Below are 27,239 nucleotides of genomic sequence, written 5' to 3'. Positions count from 1 at the left end.
AAGTGAGATCGACAGAGGAACGGGACGGACACGGTGAAGGGATAAGAGGAGGGGGTGCTGGACAAACACACAGAGAGGAGACAGGTGCTGACACGGGAGATCTGCACACGGGAGGGATGCTGCCACTCATGCCTGTTACATAGCTTAGCTGTGCGCCAAGCTGGACGCCATGCAGGTAAGACCACCAACAGGTGCTGGGGGCGAAAATATTCACATACATTTCAGACACCATGGCTCACATTAATGTGTCCAAAATTCATACCCTCACATGTTTATATATTTTTTTGTACTTTTTTAAAAAAATTTTTAGGGCATTTATTATAAAAATGTAATTTTGCCACAAGTCTGCTGTGAAAAAAATAACTAAAATCACATTAATGCCTCCAAAATGCCCTCATGTTCATATATTTTCTTTTTGTATTTTTTTTTTTTTTTTTATGTTTTTTTTTTTTTTTTTTTTAAGGGCATTTATTGTAAAAATGTCATTTTACCACACGTCTGCTGTGAAAAAAAAAAAAAACTAAAATCACATTAATGTGAGGGTGGGTGTTTTGGAAGCACTAGTGTGAACAGGTTTGTTGTAAAAAATTCTGAAAGGAGCCAAAATGTGTTAGTTAAAAAAAATTAATTCACATCCTATGGAGGGGGGGAAGGGGGCATAACTCAGATACATTCATCATTTGCAGTGCCGCCCGCGGACTGCAAGACCTGATTCCACGCAATGCGGCACCTCTATACTGGGCAAGTGTTGAACACGTTGGGCTTAAGGATGCAAAGCATGAGTGAATTTAACAATTTAATTGAAGCAAAAGCTCTAAATTTTGTTATTTAATAAAAATGTTCTGAAAAATAAATAATTTTTTAAAAGACTTTTTTTGGGGTTCGGGGGGGGGGGGTGGATATTTAGATTGGTTTAGTTTCTTTTATTAATGTTATTAATATTTGTGCACGTGTGTGTCCCTTTTTCTTTTCTTTTTTTTTGTGTATTTGATTGCTTGGTGAAATTTAGAGAGTTTTTTTTTTTTGTTGGTGTGTGTGTGTAGGGGGAATGGGGGGTGTTGGATATTTATAATATTTTAGTTTATTTTATTAACTATTATTTATAGCTGTGATTTTTTTTTTTTTTGTATATTTGATTATATGTGCACTGTCACTTCACAATTTAAATTTTCTTTTTGTGTATTTGATCGCTTTTGTGAGATTTAGAGGGTGTTTTTTCGTTGAGTGTGTGAGTGGTGGGGGTATTAAGAATATTTTATTTTGTATCATACCCATGTTCGCCTTTCAATAAAAGCTTTTTTTGGGAAAAAAAAGAATATTTAGTTTATTTTATTTACTGTTTTTTATAGTTGATCATTATTTGTGTACTGTCGCTTTACAATTAAATTTTTGTTTTGTGTATTTGATTGCTTGGTGAAATTTAGAGGGTGTTTTTTGTTAAGTATGTGTGTGGGGGGGGGGGGGGGGTTGCATTATTTAAGTTAATTTCATTTACTGTAATTTTATAGTTGTGTTTTTTTTGTTTTGTTTTGTTTTTCTTTGGTGCTTGTTTTGTTTTGTATTTTTTTTTTTTTTGCATATTTAATCGTTATTTGTGTACTGTCACTTTTTACATTTTTTCTTTTTTTGTGTATTTTATTGCTAGGAGAAATTTAGAGGGTGTTTTTATGCTGGGTGTGCAAGGGAGAGGGGGGTTAGTTAGAATACTTTAGTTTATTTGACTTAGTGCTATTTGTATTTTTTTTCACATATTCACAAAAACTCTCACTTTTGCTTATCAACCTATTTAGGGAAAATTTGTTTTAACAAATATTAATTTTATTTTTATTTTTTTATGGGGGGGTGTTTTTGTGTATTTGATTACTATTTGTGTATCAATGCTTTACATTTTTTTTTTTTTTTACTTTTTTTTGTCCCTTTCTGTTCCCTGTTCCTAGTTCCCAGCAATGTGACACCTCTAAAAAGGGCATTGTTAGCTGAAATTAGTAGTAGGAATTACCAATACTAATTTCATCAGATAGAAACTCTCACTGCAGCTTCTTGAGATGTTTGGTTGAACTTATTTTTTATTTATTTTTTTCATTTTGTGAATTTGATTTTTATTTATGTATTTGTGCTTTACATGTTTTATTTGACTTTTATTTCACTGTCTGTTCCCTGCCCCTTGTTCCCTGCAACGCGGCACTTATATACACGGCCGTGGTGCACACACTGAGTTGAAAGATGCAGAGTAGAGATTAAATTAGTAGTAAAATTACCAATACCAATTTCGTCAAGGCAAAAATTAGAAATTTAGTTGTGTGGGTGAAATTTTCATACAAAATTATACTCTTTTTCCTTCATTTAAAGGGTGTGTTTTTAGAGGCAAGTCTAGTTTATTTCATTTACTGCCATTTATATTTGTGTTTTTTTATTTTTTGCATACTGTTTCTTTACATTTTTTCTTTTACTTTTTTTTTAACTGTCTTTTCTTTCTGTTAATGTAAAGTAAAGTAAATGTAAAGATGTAAAATAATGACACCAGTATAAGAACCATAGTAGGTGAAAGAGGCTTCTGTAACTATCAGAAACCATTTAAAGCCCATTGGACTCTTAAAAAAAAAAAAGTTAATTTATTTTTTAAGAGGGGTTTTTTATTTTAAATGTTTTGTGTATTTGATTTTTATTTATGTTCTGGTGCTTTACATGTTTTCTTTGGCTTTTATTTCACTGTCTGTGCCCTGTCCCTAGTGCTATTTATATTTGTGGGTTTTTTTTATTTTTTGTGGACTGTTTCTTTACATTTTTTCTTTTACTTTTTTTTTTTTAACTGTGTGTTGTTTCTTTCTGTTAAATATGTAAAATAATGAGACCAATATAAAGCTGTGTTTTAGCAGAAATAAAACGGTAACTAGCTTCGGTAACTATCAGGAGCCATAAAGCCCATTGGACCCTTAAAAATAAATAAATAAAAATAATAAATAAACAAAAATTTTTTTTTTTAAGGGTTCTTTTTTTTTTTTTGTAAAATAATGAGACCAATATAAAGCTGTGTTTTAGCAAAAAAAAACCAAAACAAAAAAAAACAGAGCTATAGTAGGTAAACAAAGCTTTGGTAACTATCAGGAGCCATTTAAAGCCCATTGGACCCTTAAAAATAAATAAATAATAAATAAACAAAAATTATTTTTTTTAAGGGTTCTTTTTTTTTTGTAAAATAATGAGACCAATATAAAGCTGTGTTTTAACAAAAAAAAAAAAGAAAAAAAAAAACAGAGCTATAGTAGGTAAACAAAGCTTTGGTAACTATCAGGAGCCATTTAAAGCCTATTGGACCCTTAAAAATAAATAAATAATAAATAAACAAAAATTATTTTTTTAAGGGTTCTTTTTTTTTCATTTTTTTGTGTATTTGATTTTTATTTATGTACTGGTGCTTTACATTTTTTATTTGACTTTTATTTCACTGTCTGTTCCCTGTCCCTAGTGCTATTTATATTTGTGTTTCATTTTTTGTGCACTGTTTCTTTTACATTTTTTCTTTTATTTTTTTTTATAAACTGTCTGTTGTTTCTTTTTGTTAAATATGTAAAATATTGAGACCAATATGGAGCTGTTTTTTTGTTTTATTTTTGCAAAAAAACATAACCATAGTAGGTGAAATGAGCTTCTGTAACTATCAGGAGCCATTTAAAGCCAATTGGACCCTTAAAAAATAAATAAATAAATAAATAAATAAAAAAAGTTGCAAATTTTAATTTCTTTTCTTTAAGAGTTTTTTTTTAATTTTTTTGTGTATTTGATTTTTATTTATGTACTGGTTCTTTACATTTTTTTATTTGACTTTTTTTCACTGTCTGTTCCCTGTCCCTATTGCTATTTAAATTTTGTGTTTTTTTTTTTGTGCACTGTTTCTTTACATTGTTTCTTTTACTTTTTTTATAAACTGTCTGTTGTTTCTTTTTGTTAAATATGTAAAATATTGAGACCGATATGGAGCTGTTTTTTTTTTTTAGCAAAAAAACATAACCATAGTAGGTGAAAGGAGCTATCAGGAGCCATTTAAATCCCATTGGACCCCTAAAAAATAAAAAAAATTAAAAAAAACCTTTAGATTTCCTGATTTCTGAAAAAAAAATGCAGTCATTATTTTTTGATGTTGTTTTTGCTATTCATTTTGTTAAGCGCTGCGCAAACTGTTGGCGCTATATAAATCCTGTATAATAATAATAATAATATTTTAACTTGCTGGCAGGTCTGTCTTAGGAAACTATTGATGTGAATAGAAAAGCATGTCAATGGGGGAAATCACTGAGCTCAGCATTTTTCCAACGTGGACATAATGTTTTCTCACAAACTGTCCATAAAGAAAATAAGCAGAAATCTAGTGGTGGTGAGCGTATAGACCAGTGATGGCGAACCTTTTTAAACCCTAGTGCCCAAACTTTATCACGAAACCAACTTATTTTTATCAACGTGCCAACACTGCAATTAAACTGCAAACACGCAGCCACCCAGGTGATGATCGCACACTCCAAGAGGGATTGCAGTCAAATACAGCACTCCCAGGCTGTCCCTCCTCTTATTTTCTCAGGGCATATTGGGGCTGTAGTTTTTCTTGTTTAATTGATTTAAATGGAGTCCTAGACTTCCACGACTACATGTCCCATGGTCCACATGTCCTGGCTCCTCATTAGTCCGTGGCTTGAGCCAGTGGGGAGGTAGGAGGAATCAAAGTGGTCGGCGATCCCTGCAAGCGTTGCTCTGTCCCTGTCCCCTGCTGTTTGACAGAAGAAGGGGGAAATGGGGTAAATACACTGACAGCCGGCGCTCGCTTCTCCCTTTGTCACAGTGTGGCCAGTGGCAGTGGCTCTCAGGTGCCAATAAGGAGGGTTCTGTGTGCCAGCTGTGGCACGCGTGCCATGGGTTCGCCATCACTGGTATAGACCAATCAGAATTCCTGTTAAATATGGTCAGAGAATGAAATGTGAAAGCTGATGGTTTAAACTCCAGTTTTGTGCTTTTTGTTTGCCCCGGTTGTCATAAATTTGCCCCTGTGGACTTTCTGTAGCCTACACGGGCTGTATGTTCTAAATCTTAAGGACTCTTTGAAGGACCTCCGAAAGTATTGCAGCTTGAGGTTAGCCATCTAACCAAACCTTGTTTTTTATCCATGACAGTATAGGCAAGTGCTAGAAACCTTGTCCAGTTTTAATTGCTGTCTGTGATACCATTGGGAGATTCCTGTTTCTTCTTTTGTATGACATGGGGACACAGATGGCAAAAAAAAGCAGAGCTTCTTATAGCTAGTAAGAGTTGGTCCCATTCAACTGGATTTGTTCTCCAATGTTGGAAACATGTTGTAGCTTACCAAGCCACTTCTTCAGTTCTAATTAGCGTCAGGAAGATATCCCGGCATTTATATCCTCACAGGTAGAACCAACCCCTTAATTCAATCACTCTGCAGAGTGTCATGGTAGATGTTGACTTTCCAAGAACCAGATGGACCACCAACATCTGCCCCATTCAATGGTGATCGGATTAGGATGTCACTGTTACCTGTGTGTGTATATACAGTCACTGGCCATTCTTTTTTAGGTACACCTTGCTTGTACCGGGTAGGACCCCTGTTTTCAATAGTCATAGAGGGATGGACATGGTCAGCAACAATACTCAGGCCGTGGCATTTAAACAATGCTCAGTTTTTATTAAGGGGCCCAAAGTGTGCCAAGAAAATATCCCCCATACCATTACTCCACCACCCCCAGCCTGAACCGTTGATACAAGGCAGGATGGATCCATGTTTTCATGCTTATGCCAAATTCTGACCCTACCATCTGAATGTTGCAGATGAAATGGATATTCATTAGACCAGGCATAGTTTTTCCAATCTTCTATTGTCCAATTTTGGTGAGCCTGTGCGAATTGTAGCCTCGGTTTCCTGTTCTTAGCTGACAGGAGTGGTATCCGGTGTGGTCTTCTGCTGCTGTAGCCCTTTTGTTTCAAGGGTCGATGTGTTGTGCATTCAGAGATGGTATTCTGCATACGATAGTTGTAACGAGTGGGTATTTGAGTTACTGTTGCCCTTCTACCATCTCAAACCCGTGTGCCCATTCTCCTCTTGACATCAACAAGGCATTTTCCACACAACTGCCGCTCACTGGGTACTCTGTCTTTTTCGAACCATTCTTTGCAAACCCGCGAGATGGTTGTGCGTGAAAATCCCAGTAGATCAGCAGTTTTGGAAATACTGAGACCAGCCCGTTTGGTACCAACAACCATGCCACGCTCAAAGTCACTTAAAACCCCTTTCTTCCCCATTCTGATGCTTGGTTTGAACTTCAGCAAGTCGTCTTCATCACTTCTAGATGCCTAAATGCATTGAGTTGCTGCCATGTGATTGGCTGATTAGCAACTAGTGTTACCAAGCAATTGAAAAGGTGTACCTGATAAAGTGGTCGGTGAGTGTAAATGCTGGGGTATGTTCCTGACACTCATTGGAGCTTTGGCTTGGATGAGCTAAAAAACACCTTCGACATTACAAAATAGGTCCAGTTCAATGTGAATACCTACTAGGAGATATATAAAATGACTGGATACATGAGAACCTTCACAGACAGAGCTTCTTATTCTTTTCCTCTACTCAAAATTTAGATAAATAATTTGGCCTGGAGTTTCATTCAAAGTGGTTAACGCCGGGGGCTTGGACTTCACCCTCTGTGAGAATATATCATGTTTACCATTCAGGAGAAAGGGACAGGTTCTCTTGATAAGGCTTCCCCCTCCATTATTTACCAAGTTTTCCTGCTGCTCTGATTGTCTGATGGACTTCTTGGAATTACCCAGAACTTCTCAGTATTCAAGAGCGTGTGACCATCTCCTCTTTCTCCTAGGATGCAGTGCTCTGACCTAAAAAACCTAAAAAATTGGTGCTAATTCATAATAAAAAATTCTTGATATAAATAAAAAATCGATTTCCTACATCCGTGCAGGTGGACAAATCTATATAGTGAAGTGCAGGAAGTGTATCTTCTCAAATGATGATATAAAAAATATTATAAATAAATACGATACTTCTAAAAATTCGGTGCAAGTGAATAAATCTGTGCAGTAAATGTAAAGAAAAAGGAATGTGTCTTCTTACTAATAAATCTGATGAGGTAAGAATCTTTATAAATTAGGATATCTTAATGTGGAAACAGTGCAGATGGACGAATAATATGAATGGGCAGTATAGGTGAACAGATCTCTTGCTAATCTTTCAAGAAACGATCGTATTGCAAAACAGTGAAATATAGAAATAATGCTAATGTGAAATCAATTCAAATAAATCCAAATAAATCAATAATGTCCCAATACATAGATAAATAAGTGTGAACAATAAATTAAAATGATGCTAATGGGAGACCAATACATTCCATAATGTGAAATATCCCAATCATAAAAATGAAATCGAGCGTATTGCACAGTGAATGTCCCAATCAATCCAATAAAATCTTTATAAATAACTGTGCAAAAGAGGTGTGCACTCCTATGTGCATACAACAGTTTCCACAATAGTGTCCGAGATCTGATGCAATAAAATAGAATAAAAATAGCCGATAAAAATCCCAATCTTGATGCTCTAAAGTGTGTAGTGGCCGCTTACCTCCAACACACAGAGAAAGCGCATGTGTGTAATCCAATGATGAAGGGGATTTATCCCAACAACGCTCCACAGATCGCTCTTTTTGGATGGATGGATGGCGGGGTCTTTATGCTCCGTGATCAGCAAATCCGCATATAATAATAAAGCTCTTCCGCTATAGCATCCTATACCGTAGGCACCGGTCTCATGGGGATGTAAAAGAAGAATTCGCTCATGGTGTAGTATCCTCAAAAACGATTTATTAAACAAAAGTATTGCACTTACATCAAAGAAGCTAACACACGCTGACACCGCTACAAGCGGTACACAAAAGGACTTCCGGTTACGGCCGTGAACACGGAAGTGACGTCACCCGGGTCCTCCCGACGCGTTGCGTCACTAAACCTGCCCTGACCTAAGCAGCCAATCCCTAAGCCCTAACACTGATGCCGAGAAGGCCAATATCCCTGTGTGAGCTCAAGACAAGGAGCTTATATAGGGGTACAGGGTACTTAAAGACCCCCCCTTTTGAACTTGCCTTGCCATGCCTTGTTAGGCAAGAGAACCACTGGACAACAGAAGACGCGTATATGAATCATGAAATCCATTACTGTAGGAACAAAGAGACATGTTTACATCTGCCAGGAACTCTTTCTGGTGTTTTTGTTCCTGGAACCTACTGGTGGTCCTTGTATGCCAGAGAACTGCCTTATCAGAAGACATTCCCCAGTAGGCTATTCAACTATTTTATGAGGGATTTTTGATACCTTTAGTCCCTGTATAGGTATATTGTCTAGCTAGAGCTTTGAAAACCTCACTTTTAACGCATGTTTGGTCTCTAGCGCCAGGCACGAAGAGTATTGGAAGCTTCCTGTGGAACAATAGAGCCATACTGCATACAGGGAGAGTATCACATGGCATGAGGGTTCTCCATGTTTCTTTGGTACCCCAGAGACCACAATTACTGAAAGGAGAGAGTGCAGAGCAATATCCACAAACACCCCTAGATGTATGTCCACATACAGAAAGATCACAGCAGGGCATTCCAGGTCCCAAGACTCCATTTACACAAGTATGACTATGCATATTACAAAAGAATAGCGCACACATGCAAAAGAAATGACTATCAAATATGAAGACAATCAATAAATAAAAATGGGGATTTGGTCCCACCATATGGCCATATCGTGCTCAAGCCCACCACTACGTCAAAGTACCCCATTGGCAGTGGGTCCTACACTATCCATAAAAAAGGATGAATCCAGTCTCTCTAACCCTTGGAGACAACACTCCTTGCTGGGAGAGATGTGCTAATGCACTACAAGGGACTCCTAATATATCTACTTGATAGTGGACACTGATAGAGTACTGGTGTGTGTGGGTGGGGTGGGGTGGGGTGCTCAACCCCAGAAATCTGGTCAGACCGAATACATAATAAACAAGCAAAAAATTGGGGGAGCAAACCCTGAACATGTATTTCTAAAGCTGGTGCAGCTATGAACCAAGCGACATGCTCCCCCAACTTTTTGGTTGTTTACAAGTATGACTATGGGGTACCAGGCACTCGTCATTACCATGGGTAGTTTTTCTTAACCAGGGTTTCATGGAACTTTTCCGAAGTTGCAATGGGTTTCTTGAGTTATTAGTAATCTCTGCCTCTTACCCACTGCCTCCAATGATCTTTTTCTGTAAGGGGGGGGTAGTTATTCTTTCCTCTCACCCCCAATGTAATATGCATTCTTCAAATTAGCTGTACAAATAGTAATTAATGGCAGGGGTTCCCTGAGACCTTCCTCTATGTTAAAAAGATTGAGGAAGGCATTGCAGGTCATATCAGGCTGAAGAATTGTGTACATCACGTAGTTCAAAGCAAAGCTAAGTAATATATCTGGTATGCTGGTGGTTCCCAACCACCAAGCAATGGTCCACTGCTCACGTAGTGCCCCCCAACCTCCCACAGTGGCCCATAGTGCCCCCAGACACCTGGAGAGCCCTCAACCTTCACGGTGCCCCCCAACCTCCCACAGTGCCACCCAGCCTTCCACACTGCCCCCCAGCCGGTTGCAGAGCGTCCAGTCCTCCATAGTGCCCCCAACTTCCAACAATAACCCAGAGTGCCCCCCAACCTCCCACAGTGCTCCCCAGATCCCTTTAGAAATGTCATCCCCTACAGGGCCACCAAGTCTTCTGCAGAGTCCCCTAACCCCCTGCAAAACCCCCATTACCCCACAATGACACCCAGATCCATCCAGGGCATTACAGGATTTCAATAAATATAATTTTATTGTGTGAGCACAAACTTTATAATTTACTGTTGGGGCATCAAGGGAAGTGGTTTTGAGAGAATTTAGCAGGGCCCTGTCTCAAAAAAAGGTTGAGAACACCTGATTAAGACAATACTAAGACAAGGATGCTTACGTTGTTGCCACTGCCAGCATCCCTCTTGGTTATTCCTACCTACTTCCTATACAGATGAATCATTGTCCCCAGAACAGGAAGCAAGGGAAAATGTCCCCAACAAGGTCACATAAGGTTGTTAAAACTAACAGAGATTGTATCCCTACCCTAAGTATGTTTTGGCTTGAGATACACTTCAGGGTCCAACATATTGCAAGCCCAAAGGATGCTCCATTCAGGCTATTCATTTATTGCAGCAAATGGTTTATAGCTAAGGGATATCCAGCTTCCAGTAATGAGACAACAAGGTCGTGTGCGCAGGGTTTTTGGGCAGCTGGCAGCTGGAGTTGCACTGGGAAATGGTTACAGGAGTACAGAGGGGTCACACAGGCTGTGGCTTCGTTATTTATTAAGAAGAATTAATGAGGTGGAACCGCTGAGTCAGGAAGAGCCACACAGTGCTTAAGGGAGACAAATATGTGTTTTGGTACCGTGTGCAGGGGGCCTGTTCATGTGTCAGGCAAGCTCTTCCCATGTACAGGTCGACTCCTTGTGTATTCTGATATATATTGATGTGTCGGGGTAAAGAAACACACTGGCCCTCATCTGGAACAACAGGGACCCACCATAGCACAGGTTGCGGCATTTCTGCAAATGCACCAAATAAACAATAAATCGCAATGCATGTTCTTTTGGAGTGCCACATGCATCAGAAATTGGAAAATCTGTATTTGTGATGGGTCTCATGAATGTTGCAGTTGTATGCCATATAATTAAAACCCAACTCCAGGAAATTTGAGAGTCCACCCTTGTGCCTGCACTGCAAGGGTAACTGCCCGTTTAGTCTAAGGGAGAATAAAAGCATTTTGCCTTACCTGATCCTCTGATGCCATGGCAGACAGTTCTCCCTCATTTCCTCAGCATCATTAGGTCAATCCAGGGCTATGAAGCCTGCAATGGTCTTGATAATGTCAGGACCTTAGACCAATGGAGAAGACACTCTGGGGCCCTCCAGAGCAGAGGTATGTAGATCTTCTTTTCTATGCCCCCTAGACACTGAGCCATTAACCCTTGGAGTGTGAGCGCAGCTCCACTGCTAGAAAGGCTTTTTATGTTTCTCGACGTTGGGCCTTAAAAAGATTGCATAAATTTTCGGCACGTAGATAAGCAGTAGGTGGCACAGGACTCCTTATATACTTGTATCAGTGCCCCCCATAGGGGTTGCTGAATGTAGTCTTCACTGGGCCTCCCTCTGATCATCCTGCAGCAAGACATTTGATATTTCAGCAATCCATCCGCACACTCTCCTGCTCATTATTCAATGACCAGTCTAGGGTGTTTGATTTTTTGGTATTTATTGGTAGAACTTGGATAGGAAAAGGGATTAGTGGGATACTCCAACTTTAACTATGCACATAGGAGGACAGTTCTCACTTGGCCTCACTTGGTTGGAATGAATAGCAGACTCTCTGCTGAACCATACTGCATTTGTATGGAAGGAAAAGTCCTTTGCTCGCTCTGGCAGAAGAATCAATGAGTACTGACTCTTGAAGACACTAACCAACCAGTATCCTCTTTAGCTGGCATCCGTCAACTGACTTCACTAGCTTAAAGGGATGGCGCTCACCGAACAGGCCCCTAGACGTGAGTCAGCAACCAGAAACAGATTCTTCCAGGTAAATCCCCCTCTGTAAGCTCCTCAGTATATCTGAGTCACAGCTTCTGTAACTCTGGCCCTCAGGTCATCCACCTGAGGCCACATGGCAGCCTGTACAGAGGAAGGGCAGCAGCCTCCTCCCTCCGGGACCCGCTCTCCAGCTGAAGACCCCCTGCACATGTGCTCTCTTGGTGTATATACAGTCACCCAGCATGCCTTGAGGCACTTTCCTCTGCCAATGGCCAGGGCTGTATCTACACCCATGCTCCCATTTGTCAGGATTCCTCCCACTGTCCAATATGCCCCTTCCTATTAGACCAGTGTGAAACAAGCAGATAACATGAGCAGCATCTGATCACACTGAGCAAACCCTATCAATCAATCACTGCCCCCTGTTAAACAGAGAGTACTTACATTTGCCTGACAGTTCACCTGGTAAGCATGGAAACCCAAAAACTATGCACTCTCTAGCACCTACCTAGGAGGGTGCTAACATACTAACAATAATAAATTGTCACAATCTGCAACTTTTTGCATACGTTTTGCATAAAATTTTGCAGAATTTGGAGTTTATTGGGCCCAGGCTGTTTTTGGCACTTTTTTTACCACCATAAATCTCCTGTATAGCTCTGTAAAGTGCCCTACATAGAGTACAGTTATCAAACCATGCCTTTTGCACTTGAACAGAGTGTTGCTCAAACATATGTGCCCAAAAGAAAAATGCAACAAAGGGCCACTTTTACTCAGCTTTACTGAAATTCATACATATCTCTCTAGGACCTACTGTGTCCTACTGTGTCCAAAGAAACACAATGTAAAGCAGATCAAATGCAGCCTCAGAAATGTCATCCATGCTGCTCCATTGAAGTAAATTGGAATCTGCTCATCCATGCGTAGCTCCCCTTTATCCCCTAGGGCAGTCTTTCTCAATCTTTTTAGATCGGGAAACCCTTAAAATTATTTTCTGATCTCAGGGAATCAGTGCTATTTATTAGTATATCTACAAATCATGGTACATTCGTGTGATGGTCAAAAGAAGAATGCTCCTTACATTTAGGGTCAGTAGGAAGGGCCACCCCCTTTACAGATAGCTATAAAGATCATTGGTGTCAGTAGTTACTTGCCTGAGGGGCAGAAGTTACTAATTGCTCAAGGATCCCCTAGCAAACTTAGGAGGAACTCCAGGGTTCCATGGAGCCCTGGTTGAGAAAGGATGCCTAATAGGATATTAACCACTTGCCGACTGCCGCACGACTATTTACGTCGGCAGTCAGCCCCTCACAGGCAAAGCGACGTAGGGCTACGTCGCTAGCCTGTAAGGGTTTTGGGAGCGAGCGCGCGCCGCCGGATGCGCGCTCCCGCGCGGTCACAGACCCCCCCCCCCCCCCTGCGCGTGTGCCCGGCGAACCCAATGTCCCCTGGGCACTCGCGATCGTCCGTGACAGCGGGAGAAAGGCAGGCGGCTAATGTAAACAAAGCCGCCTGTCAGTCTCCCCTGTGTAGGAATGGTGATCAAACGCTTCTACTATGTAGGACCGTTGATCACTGTTCTTACACATCAAGCCACAGCCAATCACAGTTAGAAACACGCCCCTAGGGACACACTTAGCCCCTCCCTCTCAAAAAAAGTTAACCCCTTCACTGCCAGTGTCATTTTACAGTAACAGTGCATATGTATAGCACTGATTACTGTAGTAATCTCACTGGTAACCCCAAAAGTGTCAAAAATGTCAGTCAAGGGTCCGATCTGTCTGCCCCAATGTCACAGTCCCACAAAAAAAATCGCAGATCGCTGCCATTACGCGTTTAAAAAAAACAACAAAAATGACAAAAATCTTTCCCTTTGTTAGTAAACGCAATAACTTTTGCGCAAACCAATCAAAATACGCTTTTTGCGATTTTTTTTTTACCAAACATATGGTAAAAAAAAAATGGGCCTAAAATGTTAAAAAATTTTCATTTTTAAATTTTTTTTTGGGGAATTTCATATAAAAAATGTAAAAAATATTGCTATTTTTGCAAAATTTAAGCTCTTTTTTTGTTTATAGCGCATGATCAAAAAATCGCACAGGTGATCAAATACCAACAAAAGAAAGCTCTGTTTGTGGGAAAAAAAGGACGTCAACTTTGTTTAGGTACAGCGTCGCACGACCGCGCAATTGTCCGTTAAAGTCACGCAGTGCCGAATCGCAAAATAGACCCTGGTCAGGAAGTGGGTAAAATCTAACGGGGCTTAAGTGGTTAAGGACCCCTAGAGGTCAGCTGGTCTGACATTTCACCTCAGGATTGGATTCCTGACTTGTAGTAAGGAAGGGAACAGATGGGTGCCAGTCATTTTTGGAGAGTTATTTAGGCCAATAAAATTCGGAGAGAGAGGGTTAGGCCATAGGACACCCAAAAAAAGAACCCTTAAGCCAGACTTTATTGTTAGAAGTAACAGCACTCTACTCATTGGACCAGCCTCCAGACTTCATACAAGGTCCAAGTTTGCACCCCTCTTCTCTGGACAATACTTTTACAGTAGAAGTTTACCCTTAATCAGCCATAGATGGTTCAAATCTCAGCCGGTTTAGCAGGAACCTAACAAGATTCGAGCTTTGTATGGGCAGGCTGAATGTACACAAGTTGATTGATCAATCAACTTGGGTACAACCAGCCTGCTGGATTTTACATGTGATAATTGCTAGCCGCTGGTATAGCAGCTAGCAATAATCATTGTGTTCTCTTGGTGGGGATGGCTTCCCCTGCCCCCACCTCTCTAGGAGAACACAATGGCTCTGCGTGAACATTCCCCTGTCAACAGTGTCTGTGTTGAGGGGGACAAGGGCACTGAAAATGGCTCCGTCTATAGCCGGCCTAAGTGCTCCTATCCAGGTTTCCGCATCACTCATTATTTATATTTTTGGTAAGATATAAAAAATTGTGTTGCATTTAGTAAAGTCTAAATTGCGTATGCCTGTGGAATCTCAAAAGTGTCACCATGGGTGATGCTTTAAGAGCCTTTAACTTTTTCGCTGCCAGAGTCCTTTTTGTGTTTTTTGCACACATGTTTAAAAAATCATTTAGCCCTAAAGATGATGTAAAACTCCCAAACTTTATAAATTTTCTGAAAGCAGACACCCTAGAAAATAAAATAGTGGTAATTCCATTTTTTTTTTTTTTTTTTTTTGTCACCGCAAAGATCTAGGAAACAGTGAAAAACACATTAAAGTGAATTTTAGGGCAAACAAACACAAAAATATAAAAGACATGGTTGCACCGAGTAAATAGATACCCAACATGCCAAACCTGAAATTTGTGGGTGTCCATGAAATGACCACAAGCTTCAGTACCCTATATTTTCTATAGGCATAGCTTCAAAAGCCCCCTATAGGTGTCAGTTTAGTGTTATGGTGGAGGTCTGCTGCTAGAATTATTGCTCTTACTCCGGCATACGCGGTGATATGTAACGTGTATCTCAATCAACGTTTTCGTATGTAGGCGCCCTCGATGCATGCGTTTACATCCGTACGTGCGTATATGTGGAGGTGGGCTGGCCTCAAAACATTTAGGGGGGAGTTTTATGTGCTTGGGTGTAACTTAATTATTTTTGCTTTCCTTTTCTTTTTTTTTTTTGCATCACATAGTGGACAAAAAAGTCCCCTATGTGATGATTTTTAGGTGACAGATTCTCTTTGTTGAGACATGCAGGGTCTAAAAGACCCCAGATGTCTCCTTTGGTCTCCACTGAATGTTTTGTAATCCAGATCGCATTGTAAAACATTCCTTCCCTGCTGCAGCCACCGGATTATGTGTTATACCCCTGCTGTCAGGTCTATACGACGTACAGACCTGACAGCAAAAGGGTTGAAGGTCATCGGCTTAGAGTTAACCATAAATTAGGCATGAGAATTATTGTTTCATTCTGACGTTCGTGATGATACCTCACGTGTGGCACAATTGATGGTTATGTACAAATGCTCATCCTATTCTGTGCATTTTATGCTTTTTATATGAAGTATGTGTGGGGGAGGGGGGCGGAAAGGTTGTTTTAAAATAAAAAATTATTATTTTTTATATATAAATCTTTTTTCTTACACTTATTATTAATTTCGTTTTTTACTTTACTGCTATCACTGCTGTCCCTTATGTGATAACATAGGCATGAGAAAGATCCTCTTTATGGATACAGTTGGTTTCTAGACAGACCCCCCCCCCATATGTCTCCCCTGCCCTCTAAACAGGGCCATCTTACTGAATGGGCACACTGGGCAGTTGCCCGGGGGCCCCACTTGCCTGGGGGGCTCCATCTGTCCAGCAACCCAGCTCCAGCCAAGCATTAGTCCTGACTCCCATGTGCATCCTGCCACCAAACTTAGCAGATGGAAAGCGCCTGTCAGCCCTGCGCTGCTGTCAGGTCACTTGGGCCGTGGAGGGGAGCCCACAACTGCAGGAATGCCTGTCCGCCTCCACGGGAACAGGCACACACAGAACAGTCGAGTCTGACTCCCGTCCATGTGTGTGTTCACCGGACCCAGCCGCCGAACTTTGAAGCTGTCATTAGCCTGGCACTGCTGTACCTATAAATATAGTCTTATCGGTAATTTGCATTTTTATTCTCATGGGTGATTGTATAGGCGGGGCCCCAGTTCACTGCATTGCCCGGGGCCTATAATACTTTTAAGATGGCACTGTCTCCAAACTATTCAAATACAGATCATGTGGAATCCTTAGCTACACTAGCTGAGGAATGACAGCTGTGACCCCAGAGGTGACATAATGTATGTCACTTCTGGGGTTTTTAGTGGCAGGAAGGATCGGGGAATGGATGTTTCCCAACCACCTGCTTTCACCGAGGAACCTGTTTCCTACAGTCCCAGACTCTCAATTGAAATCATAGCTGTGTGCTTAAAGAGGAGCTCCAGGCTCCCCCCCCCCCCCAAAAAAAAAATGAAAAGTCAACAGCTACAGTATTTGTTGCCTTTTAATATTAGGGTGCTTAACTATCCAAGCATCCAGCAGTGTCCTCACCCAAGCCGATTCTTGAAATGGCTATCAGGTGCTGGTGCCGCCATCTTGACTAAGGAAAACTGTCAGTGAAGCCTTGGGCTTCTACCGCACATACGCAAAGCACGCTGCGCTCTCTGTATGGGACCTAGGACCTGTGAAGTGTCTCAAAAGGCTGCGGGGGAAGGAGGAGGGGGCAACTTCCATCTCAGTTGGTCGTGGCGAACTGAGCCAGGAGTGGGAGCAGGTACCTGTCAAAACCAGGTTCCTGCTCCCCCGTCCCACCCAAAAGGTGCGACATGTGGCAGCGGAGGAGGAGTAGGAAGACAAGCAGAGCCTTCCTTTTTGGGTGGAGCTCCGCTTTACTTTACCACTTGTCTACCATGCTGTTTATAATTATAAACGTACCTGGGTAGACAAGTGGTTAAAGTAGATACAAACCTAATCAATAAAATCTGTTATAAGCTATAGAGCCCTATTTACACTGTTAGTACAAGCTAAAATGCATGTGTCCAGGTAATGATAATAAAAATAGTGGGGCCATCATGCCCTAGGTGGTGATGTCACAAGGGGGTGGGGTTTCCACGTGACGTCAGTTGATGTCCACGTCCCATAGCTATATAGGAGGTGGTAGACACCGTAGCTGACATAACCACATAAACAGCATAGTTTTTTTTCTTATTTTGAGCGGGTTGGCGGCGGAAAGGAAGAAGAAGAAATTGGTGAAGGCAGAAGACAGCGGGGGGGAGAAGACCAGAGGAAGAAGACAACAGAGAGAGAAGATCTGGAGAAGAAGACAGCGGGGGGGGGGGACTAAGAGGAAGAAGACAGTGGGGTAAGAAGACCGGAGGAAGAAGACGGCGGAGGGAGAAGACCAGCGGAAGAAGACAGCGGAGGGAGAAGACCAGCGGAAGAAGACAGCGGAGGGAAAAGGTCTGAGGAAGAAGACAACGGTGGGAGAAAACCAGGGGAAAAAGACACTGGAGGGAGAAGGCCAGGGTGAGAAGACCGGAGAAAGAAGATAGCAGAGGGAGAAGGCTCGAGGAAGAAGACAGCAGGGGGAGAAGACGGGAGGAAGAAGACATCAGGGGGAGAAGACCCAGGGAAGAAGACAGCGGGAAAAGAAGACAGCGGAGGGAGAAGACCAGGGGAAGGAGACGACCAGGGGACGAAGACAGCAGGGGGAGAAGACTGGAGAAAGAAGACAGCAGAGGGAGAAGCCTGGAGGAAGAAGACAGCGGGGGGAGAAGACCAGGAGAAGAAGACAGCGGGGGGGGGGGAGAAGACCAGAGAAAGAAGACAGCGAAAGGAGAAGATCAGGGGAAGAAGACAGCAGAGGGAGAAGACCAGGGGAAGAAGACAGCAGGGGGAGAAGACTGGAGTAATAAGACAGCAGGGGGAGAAGACTGGAGAAAGAAGACAGCGGGAGGAGAAGACCGGAGGAAGAAGACACCTTAGAGCTACGATGGGGTACATTCTTCAGTTAATATAGGACTTATCAAAAACTGTCTCTTTTTTTTTTGTAACACAACAATTATTTTCTTTCACGTGGGGGGGGGCGGGATCTGGGGGCCCCTTGTTAAAGGGGGCTTCCAGATTACAATAAGTCCCCTGCCTGCAGACCCCCACAACCACCACCAAGGGTTGTCAGGAAGAGGCGGACAAGGTGCTTTGGGATGGGGGCGCAGAGCCCCCCTGCCCCAAAGCACCCACTCCCTCCTATGTTGAGGGCATGTGGCCTGGTATGGTCTAGGAGGGGATGCTCAGTTTTATTTTTCAATTTTGACGTAGGGTGCCCCCTCAAGATTCTCAGAGCACAAGTTCCATGCCACAAGTCAGGTCTGTCGGACCAGAGTAGTGCAGGAAGCATTTTCAAAGTCGGAACAGTTTAGACGGCTCTCATAGGGAACTACAGTGGGGATCGAAAGTTTGGGCACCCCAGGTAAAAATTTGTATTATGTGCATAAAGAGGCCAAGGAAAGATGGAAAAATTAAATTACAATTTAGACATTCTTATAATATGTCAACAAGTTAGATTTTATTTCCATCATTTACACTTTCAAAATAACAGAAAACAAAAAAATGGCATCTGCAAAAGTTTGGGCACCCTGCAGAGTTAATATCTTGTACTGCCCCCTTTGGCAAGTATCACAGCTTGTAAACACTTTTTGTAGCCAGCCAAGAGTCTTTCAATTCTTGTTTGAGGTATCTTTGCCCATTCTTCCTTACAAAAGTCTTCCAGTTCTTTGAGATTTCTGGGCTGTCTTTCACACACTGCTCTTTTAAGGTCTATCCATAGATTTTCAATTATGTTGAGGTCAGGAGATTGTGAAGGCCATGGCAAAACCTTCAGTTTACGCCTCTTGATGTAACCCCCCGTGGATTTCGAGGTGTGTTTAGGATCATTATCCATTTGTAGAAGCCATCCTCTCTTTAACTTCAGCTTTTTCACAGATGGCATCAAGTTACCATCCAAAATTTGCTGAAGTTTTATTGAATCCATTTTTCCTTCTACTCGTGAGATGTTCCCTGTGCCACTGGGAACTATAAAAAAATTTGAAAAATATTGTTATTTTTGCAAAATTGACGCTCTTTTTTTGTTTATAGGGCATGATCAAAAAATCGCACAGGTGATCAAATACCACCAAAAGAAAGCTCTGTTTGTGGGAAAAAAAAGGACGTCAAATTCGTTTAGGTACAGCGTCGCACGACCGCGCAATTGTCCGTTAAAGTCACGCAGTGCCGAATCGCAAAATAGGCCCTGGTCAGGAAGGGGGTAAAATCTCCCGGGGCTTAAGTGGTTAAAAGCCCTGAAAGCCAATGAATGAATTTGCCCCATTTTTTGATGTGATTTGATGAGGTTTTTAATCATGCATTCTGTCCCAGTGACCCGTTTGCCTCATATCTAGTTATGGAGTCACAGGGACAGGTAGGAAGGAAGACTTTCTTTAACCCCTTGTCTACTGGGCACTTTCACCCCCCCCACCAATTTCAGCTTTCAGCGCTGTCACACTTTGAATGACAATTGCACGGTCATGCAACACTTGTTTTTAACCTTTTTTTTTTTTTAGGTATGCAGTGTGACTGGGAACATATACCAAACATATAGTGGGGTTTTGACAGCAAACGTTGAAATACCCTTTAAATGAGTCACAGGCAGCAATAAGAACTCGACAGAAGATTTAGTCCCGGTTCACATATATGTGATGTCAGACATCACATGTGATTTGGAGCCCACTACTCTGAAAATCACATGTGATGTCTGTGCGATGCGAATTCAGCCATACAGATTGTGGGTCCGCACCAGAATTGGATCCCATGGGTGCTCACACCTATGCGATCCGATTCATGTCCGAACTGACAGTTCACACTGCGATATGCGAACTGATCTGGGGGTGTCGTTAACTTTGTATTGACACTCCCAGCGATTCGCATATGGCAGTGTGAACTGCCTGCGAGTTGAATGCAATGCGGAAACTCGCAGGGGATTCGCAGGGTTCCCACATTGCATATGTGTGAACCGGGACTTAGAGTTAGACTTTATAAGTGAGGTAATATTCTGTTTTTGCCGATGTCAACCATTGTAGATGTCCCTACAGACCCATGATTATAGGTGCTTGCAGGGCAACTAAGACCTTTTACTAAAGCTGGTCAATGCCATACATGATTCGATTTTCAATTAACCTGTTATGGACCGCACCACGCATTAATATTGTAGCGGGGTGGCCCTCCTGAGCAAAATCACGTACCTGTATGTAATTTTGTGCACTGGGTCTGGGGCGCACGCCACCAGGGACCAGCTCACGCTGTGATTGGACACCGCGGGAGCCAATTAGCGGGTCTGGTGGACGCAATGTCCGCCCAGACACGCCGATCATTCTCAGGAACACTCCCTAGGAGCACATTTAACCCTTTGATTGCCCCTGATGTTAACCCCTTCCCTGCCAGTGTCATTAGTACAGTGACAGCGCATATTTTTAGCACTGATCACTGTATTAGTGTCACTGGTCCTCAAAAAGTGTCACTTCGTTTCGGATTGGTCCGCCGCAATATCGTAGTCCCGCTAAAAATCGCTGATCACCACCATTACTAGTAAAAAATAAATAAATAAATAAAAATTCAATAAATATATCCCATAGTATATAGACACAATAATTTTGCACAAACCAATCAACATACGCTTATAAGGGGTTTTTTTTTTTTTACCAACAATATGTAGCAGAATACATATTGGCCTAAATTGATAAAGACATTTTATTTTTTACATTTTGTTAAATGGGTATGTTTTATAGCATAAAGTAAAAATGTTGTTTGTTTTTTTAAAAAATTGTCGATCTTTTTTTGTTTTTAGCGCAAAAAATAAAAACAGTAGAGGTGATCAAATACCACCAAAAAAAGCTCTATTTGTGGGGGAAAAAAAGTAGATCAATTTTTTTTTTGTTAGTACAGCATTGCACGGCCGCACAATTATCAGGTAAATAACGCATTGCCACATCGCAAGAAATGGGGCTGAAGTGGTTAAACATTTGATTTTTTTTTTTCTTCTGAAAAAACGCTCATCAGATGCCATCAATAGCCTAACACATTTAATTTAAAAGCTCTAAAAAATGTAGTTTGATTACAATGCAAATGTTTTGAATTTTAACATTTGTTTTTTATTGTTTTATACTTTGTTAATGAAATCAAGGAATAGTGGAAAGTTTGTTTCCATTTATAGGAAAATAGCATATTTATATGTAGATTTCTACGTACATTCTAACTACATGGGTCTCTGAGGTTACAGTGGATACAGTAAAGATATTGCAATATACTAGAACAGGGGTGTCAAACTCAATTTCATTGCGGGCTGCATCAACAGCATGGTTTCTCTTTAAAGGGCCACTTGTATCTGGAGTTCACTACACACAGAATGCAGGGTTCAGAAGTGCTTTATGTACAGAGTGCAGGGTTTAGGGGTGTGCTACATACAGAGTACAGGGTTCAGGAGTGCATTATGTACAGAGTGCAGAGTTCAGGAGTGCGCTTTGTATAGATCGTAGGGTGTGCTGTGTACAGAGTGCAGGGTTCAGGAGAGCGCTATGTACAGAATGCAGAGTTTAGGGCTGTGTTGTGTACAGAGTGTAGGGTGTGCAACACTATTCCCCCCCCCCCCCAATGTTTCCTTGCATCTCCCTCTCCTATCTGGCATGACTCTAGTACCTCCCTGTGTAGGCAGCGATCCTTGCAGGGGGAGATCACTCTCTCTCTCTCTCTCTCTGGAGATCTGTCCCCGCTGTGCCCCACCATGAGGGTATGCAGGCATGTGTTAGATCTGGGCGCCACTGAGCAAAGCTGGAAATGACAACAGGGAGCAGAAGCAGAGGGTGAGAGCTGGAGGTGGTGGAATGTAGTGCAATCCTAGGGCGAGGGCCACATAACAAGGCCTGGGGGGCCAGATTTGGCCTGCGGGCCTTGTGTTTGACGTGTGTGTACTAAAACATGGGGTTGTCAACCTTTTTTGAGACCAGGGCCCGGTAAATGAATTTCAAAGCCTTCCATGTCCCAGCAGTAAAGAATGAAGTTTATACTTGCACAATAAATGTATGGAAATATAAATCCTGTATTGAAATGCTAGAAGGTTTTGGATGGGTCTGGGTGTCATTGTGTTGGATATGGGGGTTGTGAAGTAGCTGGGGGACACTGTGGGTCAATGTTGGAGGTTGAGGCACTATGGAGGGCTGGAGGCTCTGCAGCAGGTTCGGGGGCAGCACTGTGAGAGGTTGGGGAACACTGTGGAGGCTGAGTATTCTTAGGGGCCCGAGGGCACTGTGGGACACTGTTGGAGGTTTGGGGCCCTAAGGAGAGCACAAGGTAATGCCTCAGGCTGGAGGGGGCACTGTAGGAAGCTGGGTGGCACTATGGGAAATTGGGGGGCACTGTGGCTGTAGAGGCTGAGGGCACTGTGGGACACCGTTGGAGGTTGGGGCACTATTGAGGGCTAGAAACTCAGGTTCTGAGTTCTGAGCAGCAGGTTGGGGGGGGGGGGCAACACTGTGGAAGGTTGGGAGCACTGTGAAGGCTGAATGATTGAGGGTTTTCAGGGGGCCTGGGGGCACTGTGAAACACTGTTGGAGGTTGGGGTTGCTATGAAATGCTGGAGGCTGTGTAGACTTGGGAACTTAAGTGTGGTATATCTCTGCTGGAGCCTATGGGAAATTTTAAAAAAGGAATGACTGGTTTAATGCTCTGCTGAAATATTAAATACGGGTGCAACATTTTGTTATAATGTAATGATGATTATTTGATTATTGTAAGCATTAAACTAACCTTCTTTTTTCTCTCTTTATTTTTTCACACCAACCACTTTGTCCCATCCAGACCTTTCCCATCTCTACCACCCTGTGATGAAGGACCTTCCTTAAATCATCTACATTCGGATTCCAGCATGCCTTCCTTTTCCCCCACACCTACCCCTAACTCTTCAATTCCCACCTCACCCTTAACAGGTTTGTCGTGCCAACTGGATGAGTCCTACAAGCATATATACCTACCAACCTGTTACATCCTCACCTTCCTGCTGAGCCTGGTTCTGAACTCCATTGTTCTCTCTCGATGCCTACGCAGACCATGGAACCCATCACTGATCTACATGTTCAATTTGGCTCTGAGCGACCTCATGTACAGCTTGTCCCTGCCATTCCTCATCACAAACTATATTTTCCGTGACCGCTGGCTCTTCGGAGACCCCATGTGTCGCTTGATCCGCTTCCTGTTCTACTTCAATCTCTACTGCAGCATCTTCTTCTTAACCTGCATCTCCTTCCATCGCTACCTTGGTATCTGCCACCCTATGCGTTCAATGAGGTTGGAAGCTATGCGTTGGGTGAGAGCCACTTGTCTTCTGGTGTGGACCTTGGTATTTGCCATGACCTTTCCAATACTGCTCTTTGCTCGGACGGGACCACTGGAGGACACAGACATAGTAACCTGCTGGGATGACGCCCTTAATGAGGACCTTGAACGTTACATGCCTTATGGACTCTTTTTGCACATAGCTGGTTTCTTCTTACCATTTTCATTAACTGCCTGGTGCTACTCAAGAGTGGTACGCACCATCTGCCAAACTTTACGTGGGGGTGGTGTGCCAGGGCCTGTTCCTGGTGTAGCCCAACGGCGCAAGTCAGTTCGAACCATTGTCACCATCACCCTACTGTTCGCCCTCTGCTTCCTTCCTTTCCACATAACCCGTACAATTTTCCTTACCATGCGGGCAAGAGGAGCTGGCCTAGGTGGATGTCGTGCCTTAGGGGTGGTGGCTGTTTGTTACAAGGTCACTAGACCTCTGGCAAGTGCCAACTCCTTTCTTAATGCTCTTCTGTACTTTATGACTAAGGAACCCTGTGGGCGAGGAATATGGTGCAGGAAAGACAGAGAACAAATAGAGAAAGTCGAAAAAAAGAGACCAGTCAAGGGAAATGGAGACTGGGACAACATCTATCCTCAATTTCACTAGTAATGAGAATTTAGAAATGACAAAATTGAATCTGTCCTAGACTTTTAAGGCAAGGGGACACTTAAAGACTCTTAACTGTTATTTATCTAAAAGGACATATCTAGGTGGACATCCTCTTCGTAACTATATGCATACTTCCTAATATAGTATGATAGCAGTACAAACAATATATGTGGCCTTAAACCGATAGGGCATATGTCTGATCATACGTGAAAAGGAAGAAATGCCAAAAAGTTCAAGACCAACACTTCTTCAAGTAGGTTACTACAAGGCACAAGGAACTTTAGAAATGCAGATTTTTTAAAGAAAATTTTATTTTACATTGTTCTTTCGGAAAGGTAAAACAAGAGGATTACATACACGGAACAGCTACGGATGGCATTTTAAGTGATCACATGATGGGGTTGTACAACTTTTACAAAAACCTTGGTCTTTGTGGCCTTCAGTTGCTGGTGTCTACAGTTCACTTATTTAATTACCGTAATGGAGATATACAGGCTTTTAAACGCTGAGCTCAACACAGTTTGTGCTCTTATGTTCAAGAAAACATTTGTATAAAATAAACTCCTTATTAACCCATCTTCCTTATATATGTAATGTTCTTTGTTTAAGGTTTTCTCTCAAGTTTGAAACATGTCCTAATTATCACTAATAGTGTATTTTAACGGTATGTAAGATTTTATAGTCATGTTTTTTAAAAGGTTTGTAACATACCTCAATAACGTGTTGGCTTTGAATGTTTGTTAAATTTTAAAGGAAGCCTCTGCATTTATTGCTTTAATTCAGTCAGGCTGTATACTGTATATAGTAGTAAATATATAAGAAAAATAGAGAAAGGAGGCGCAAGTACCTAGTGCATTACCCGTGGTCACTGTTAGTAATTTTAATAAAATGCCAAATGCATACTCACAGACATGAAGATAATAAAAGCGTGTTACAAGAATCCACCATACATGAACAGGAACATGTCCTTGAAGTCAGGGCTGCTAACGCGTTTCGGGAGTCAAGCCCCCTTACTAACAGTGACCACGGGTAATGCACTAGGTGTTTGCACCTCCTTTCTCTATTTTTCTTATGTACCTATGTTGGAGTTCCCTGCCTGAGGAGAGCAGCACGCCAGTCTTCCCCTTCGGAGTGAGCGCTTGGCTGAATTTTTTATTTTTTATAGTAGTAAATATGCTCATTGTCTGTGTATTTTTACACAGAGCTTTTTTTCTCAGGGAATAGGTGCAGGAACTCCCCCTTTAGGAGTTACCCCTTGTCTCCACCTCCGAGCAATGTTCCTTGGTACCACCCCCTACCCACCTTCCAGTATCGCTCCTTTTAGAGAATACCGAACCATGTGTCATTTGTGGTGCTAAGTCATTTCAATGGAATTTGTTAATAACAAGAAAAGCGCTAAAATAGATCCCCTGCAGACAGCAACAATAGACACTCCCAGCAACAGTAAATCCTACCAGCAACAATGGACCACCCACAACAAAATACCCTACAGCAACAATAGACACCCAGCAGCAGCAACAGAACTTCCTGTAGACAGCATCAATAAACCCTCCAGCAGCCAGCTACAATAATATTCTCCTTCAACACTAGATCCCTCCCAGCAACAACTGACCCCCACGAAGCATAAGACCCACCCCAGCAACAATAGATCCCCCACCAATAACAATAGACCTCCCCTCCCTGTAAAAACAGCCCCCTTCCAGAGACAATAGGTCCCCCAGCAGCAACAATAGACCTCCCCAGCAACAATAAACCCCCCCCCCCCCCACAAGGATATACGCCCTACAGCGACAACGCGTTCCCGCTGAAAAAAAAGCTCTGTTTTTACATAATAAATGTTGCAGTAAGCTTTAAAACACCTTGTGCTTGCGGTATGCTGGAGAGTCAGATGGCTGCTGTCACATGCAGCGGCCCAGGTCTCAGTGCTCCAATACTCTCTCTTCACACTGCTCCAATCAACAGCACTGTTCAGGACTAAGAGCATTTTTGATTGGAGCAGTGTGCAGGAGGAGTATCAGACCGCTGCAGACCCAGGCTGCTGGGTTGTGTGTGAGAGCAGTGGTCTGACTCTAGAGCATACTGATACTCTTAGTATGTAAAATTACATAGAAAGAGGAGTACATTTAATACTATGAACACAGCCTGACTGCATTATAATAATGAATACAGAAGCTTCAATCAGACTAACCATTCTATGTAAGGTTACCTTCATGTAAAGAGCTACTGAAAGCATTTATATGTGTATGTAAGTTCCCACATCCCAGTAAAAAAAACGAAGATATTTAAATTATACGTTTGCTATGAAAACATGATTGTTCTTTATTATCAGCCTCAAGTGGCTCAAGCTACAACAATGCAACAAAAAAAGCTGCTCCATGTGGGGGAGTCTCTAGGTAATCCCCACACACTAGTCAGGTGCTAGCCCAGCTCACATGCTGTGTATCATAAGGAATTGATTCCGGATTATTGATGCTGTCTGCAGGGAGTTCCGTACTTCCAAAAATCCTTTTATTGAAGCTTTATACAACAAGTGGTTTACAGATGAAGCAGGGGACAAAGAGGTAGGCGCGTTTCGCCCAAATGTTAGTGCTTTGCTATTACCTGGTAATGACTAAGAGCTAACATTTGCACGAAACACATCTACCTATTTGTCCCTTGCTCCATCTGTAAACCACTTGTCATATTAAGCTTCAATAAAAGGGTTTTTGGAAGTGCAGCCATCAAGAATCAATTCCTTAAGGCTCAGACTACAAGATATATACCGTATATATATATATATACAGTATCTCACAAAAGTGAGTACACCCCTCACATTTTTGTAAATATTTTATTATATCTTTTCCTGTAACAACACTGAAGAAATGACACTTTGCTACAATGTAAAGTAGTGAGTGTACAGCTTGTATAACAGTGTGAATTTGCTGTCCCCTCAAAATAACTCAACACACAGCCATTAATGTCTAAACCGCTGGCAACAAATGTGAGTACACCTCTAAGTAGAAATGTCCAAAGTGGGCCCAAAGTGTCAATATTGTGTGTGGCCGCCATTATTCTCCAGCGCTGCCTTAACCCTCTTGGGCATGGAGTTCACCAGAGCT

The 27,239-nt window shown here is 42.0% G+C and overlaps 1 protein-coding gene across 1 annotated transcript; it reads left to right on the top strand.

Moving 5' to 3' along the window:
• Positions 1 to 24,409, top strand: LOC309554501 (P2Y purinoceptor 6-like). The gene is made up of 2 exons (XM_082256250.1): positions 1 to 175; positions 23,004 to 24,409. The coding sequence occupies exon 2, from the start codon at positions 23,071 to 23,073 to the stop codon at positions 24,136 to 24,138; it is 1,068 nt and encodes a 355-aa protein (XP_082112376.1). The 5' UTR covers positions 1 to 175; positions 23,004 to 23,070; the 3' UTR covers positions 24,139 to 24,409.
• Positions 24,410 to 27,239: the final 2,830 nt, after the last annotated feature.

This window comes from Pelophylax lessonae (assembly GCF_965119305.1).
Source record: "Pelophylax lessonae genome assembly, chromosome: 4".
NCBI classification, from domain to species: domain Eukaryota; kingdom Metazoa; phylum Chordata; class Amphibia; order Anura; family Ranidae; genus Pelophylax; species Pelophylax lessonae.
This window is presented reverse-complemented; position numbering and strand designations above follow the sequence as displayed.

Excerpts from the sequence above, each read along its gene's own strand:
- LOC309554501 (XM_082256250.1), top strand. The coding sequence starts at position 23,071 with ATGCCTTCCTTTTCCCCCACACCTACCCCTAACTCTTCAATTCCCACC.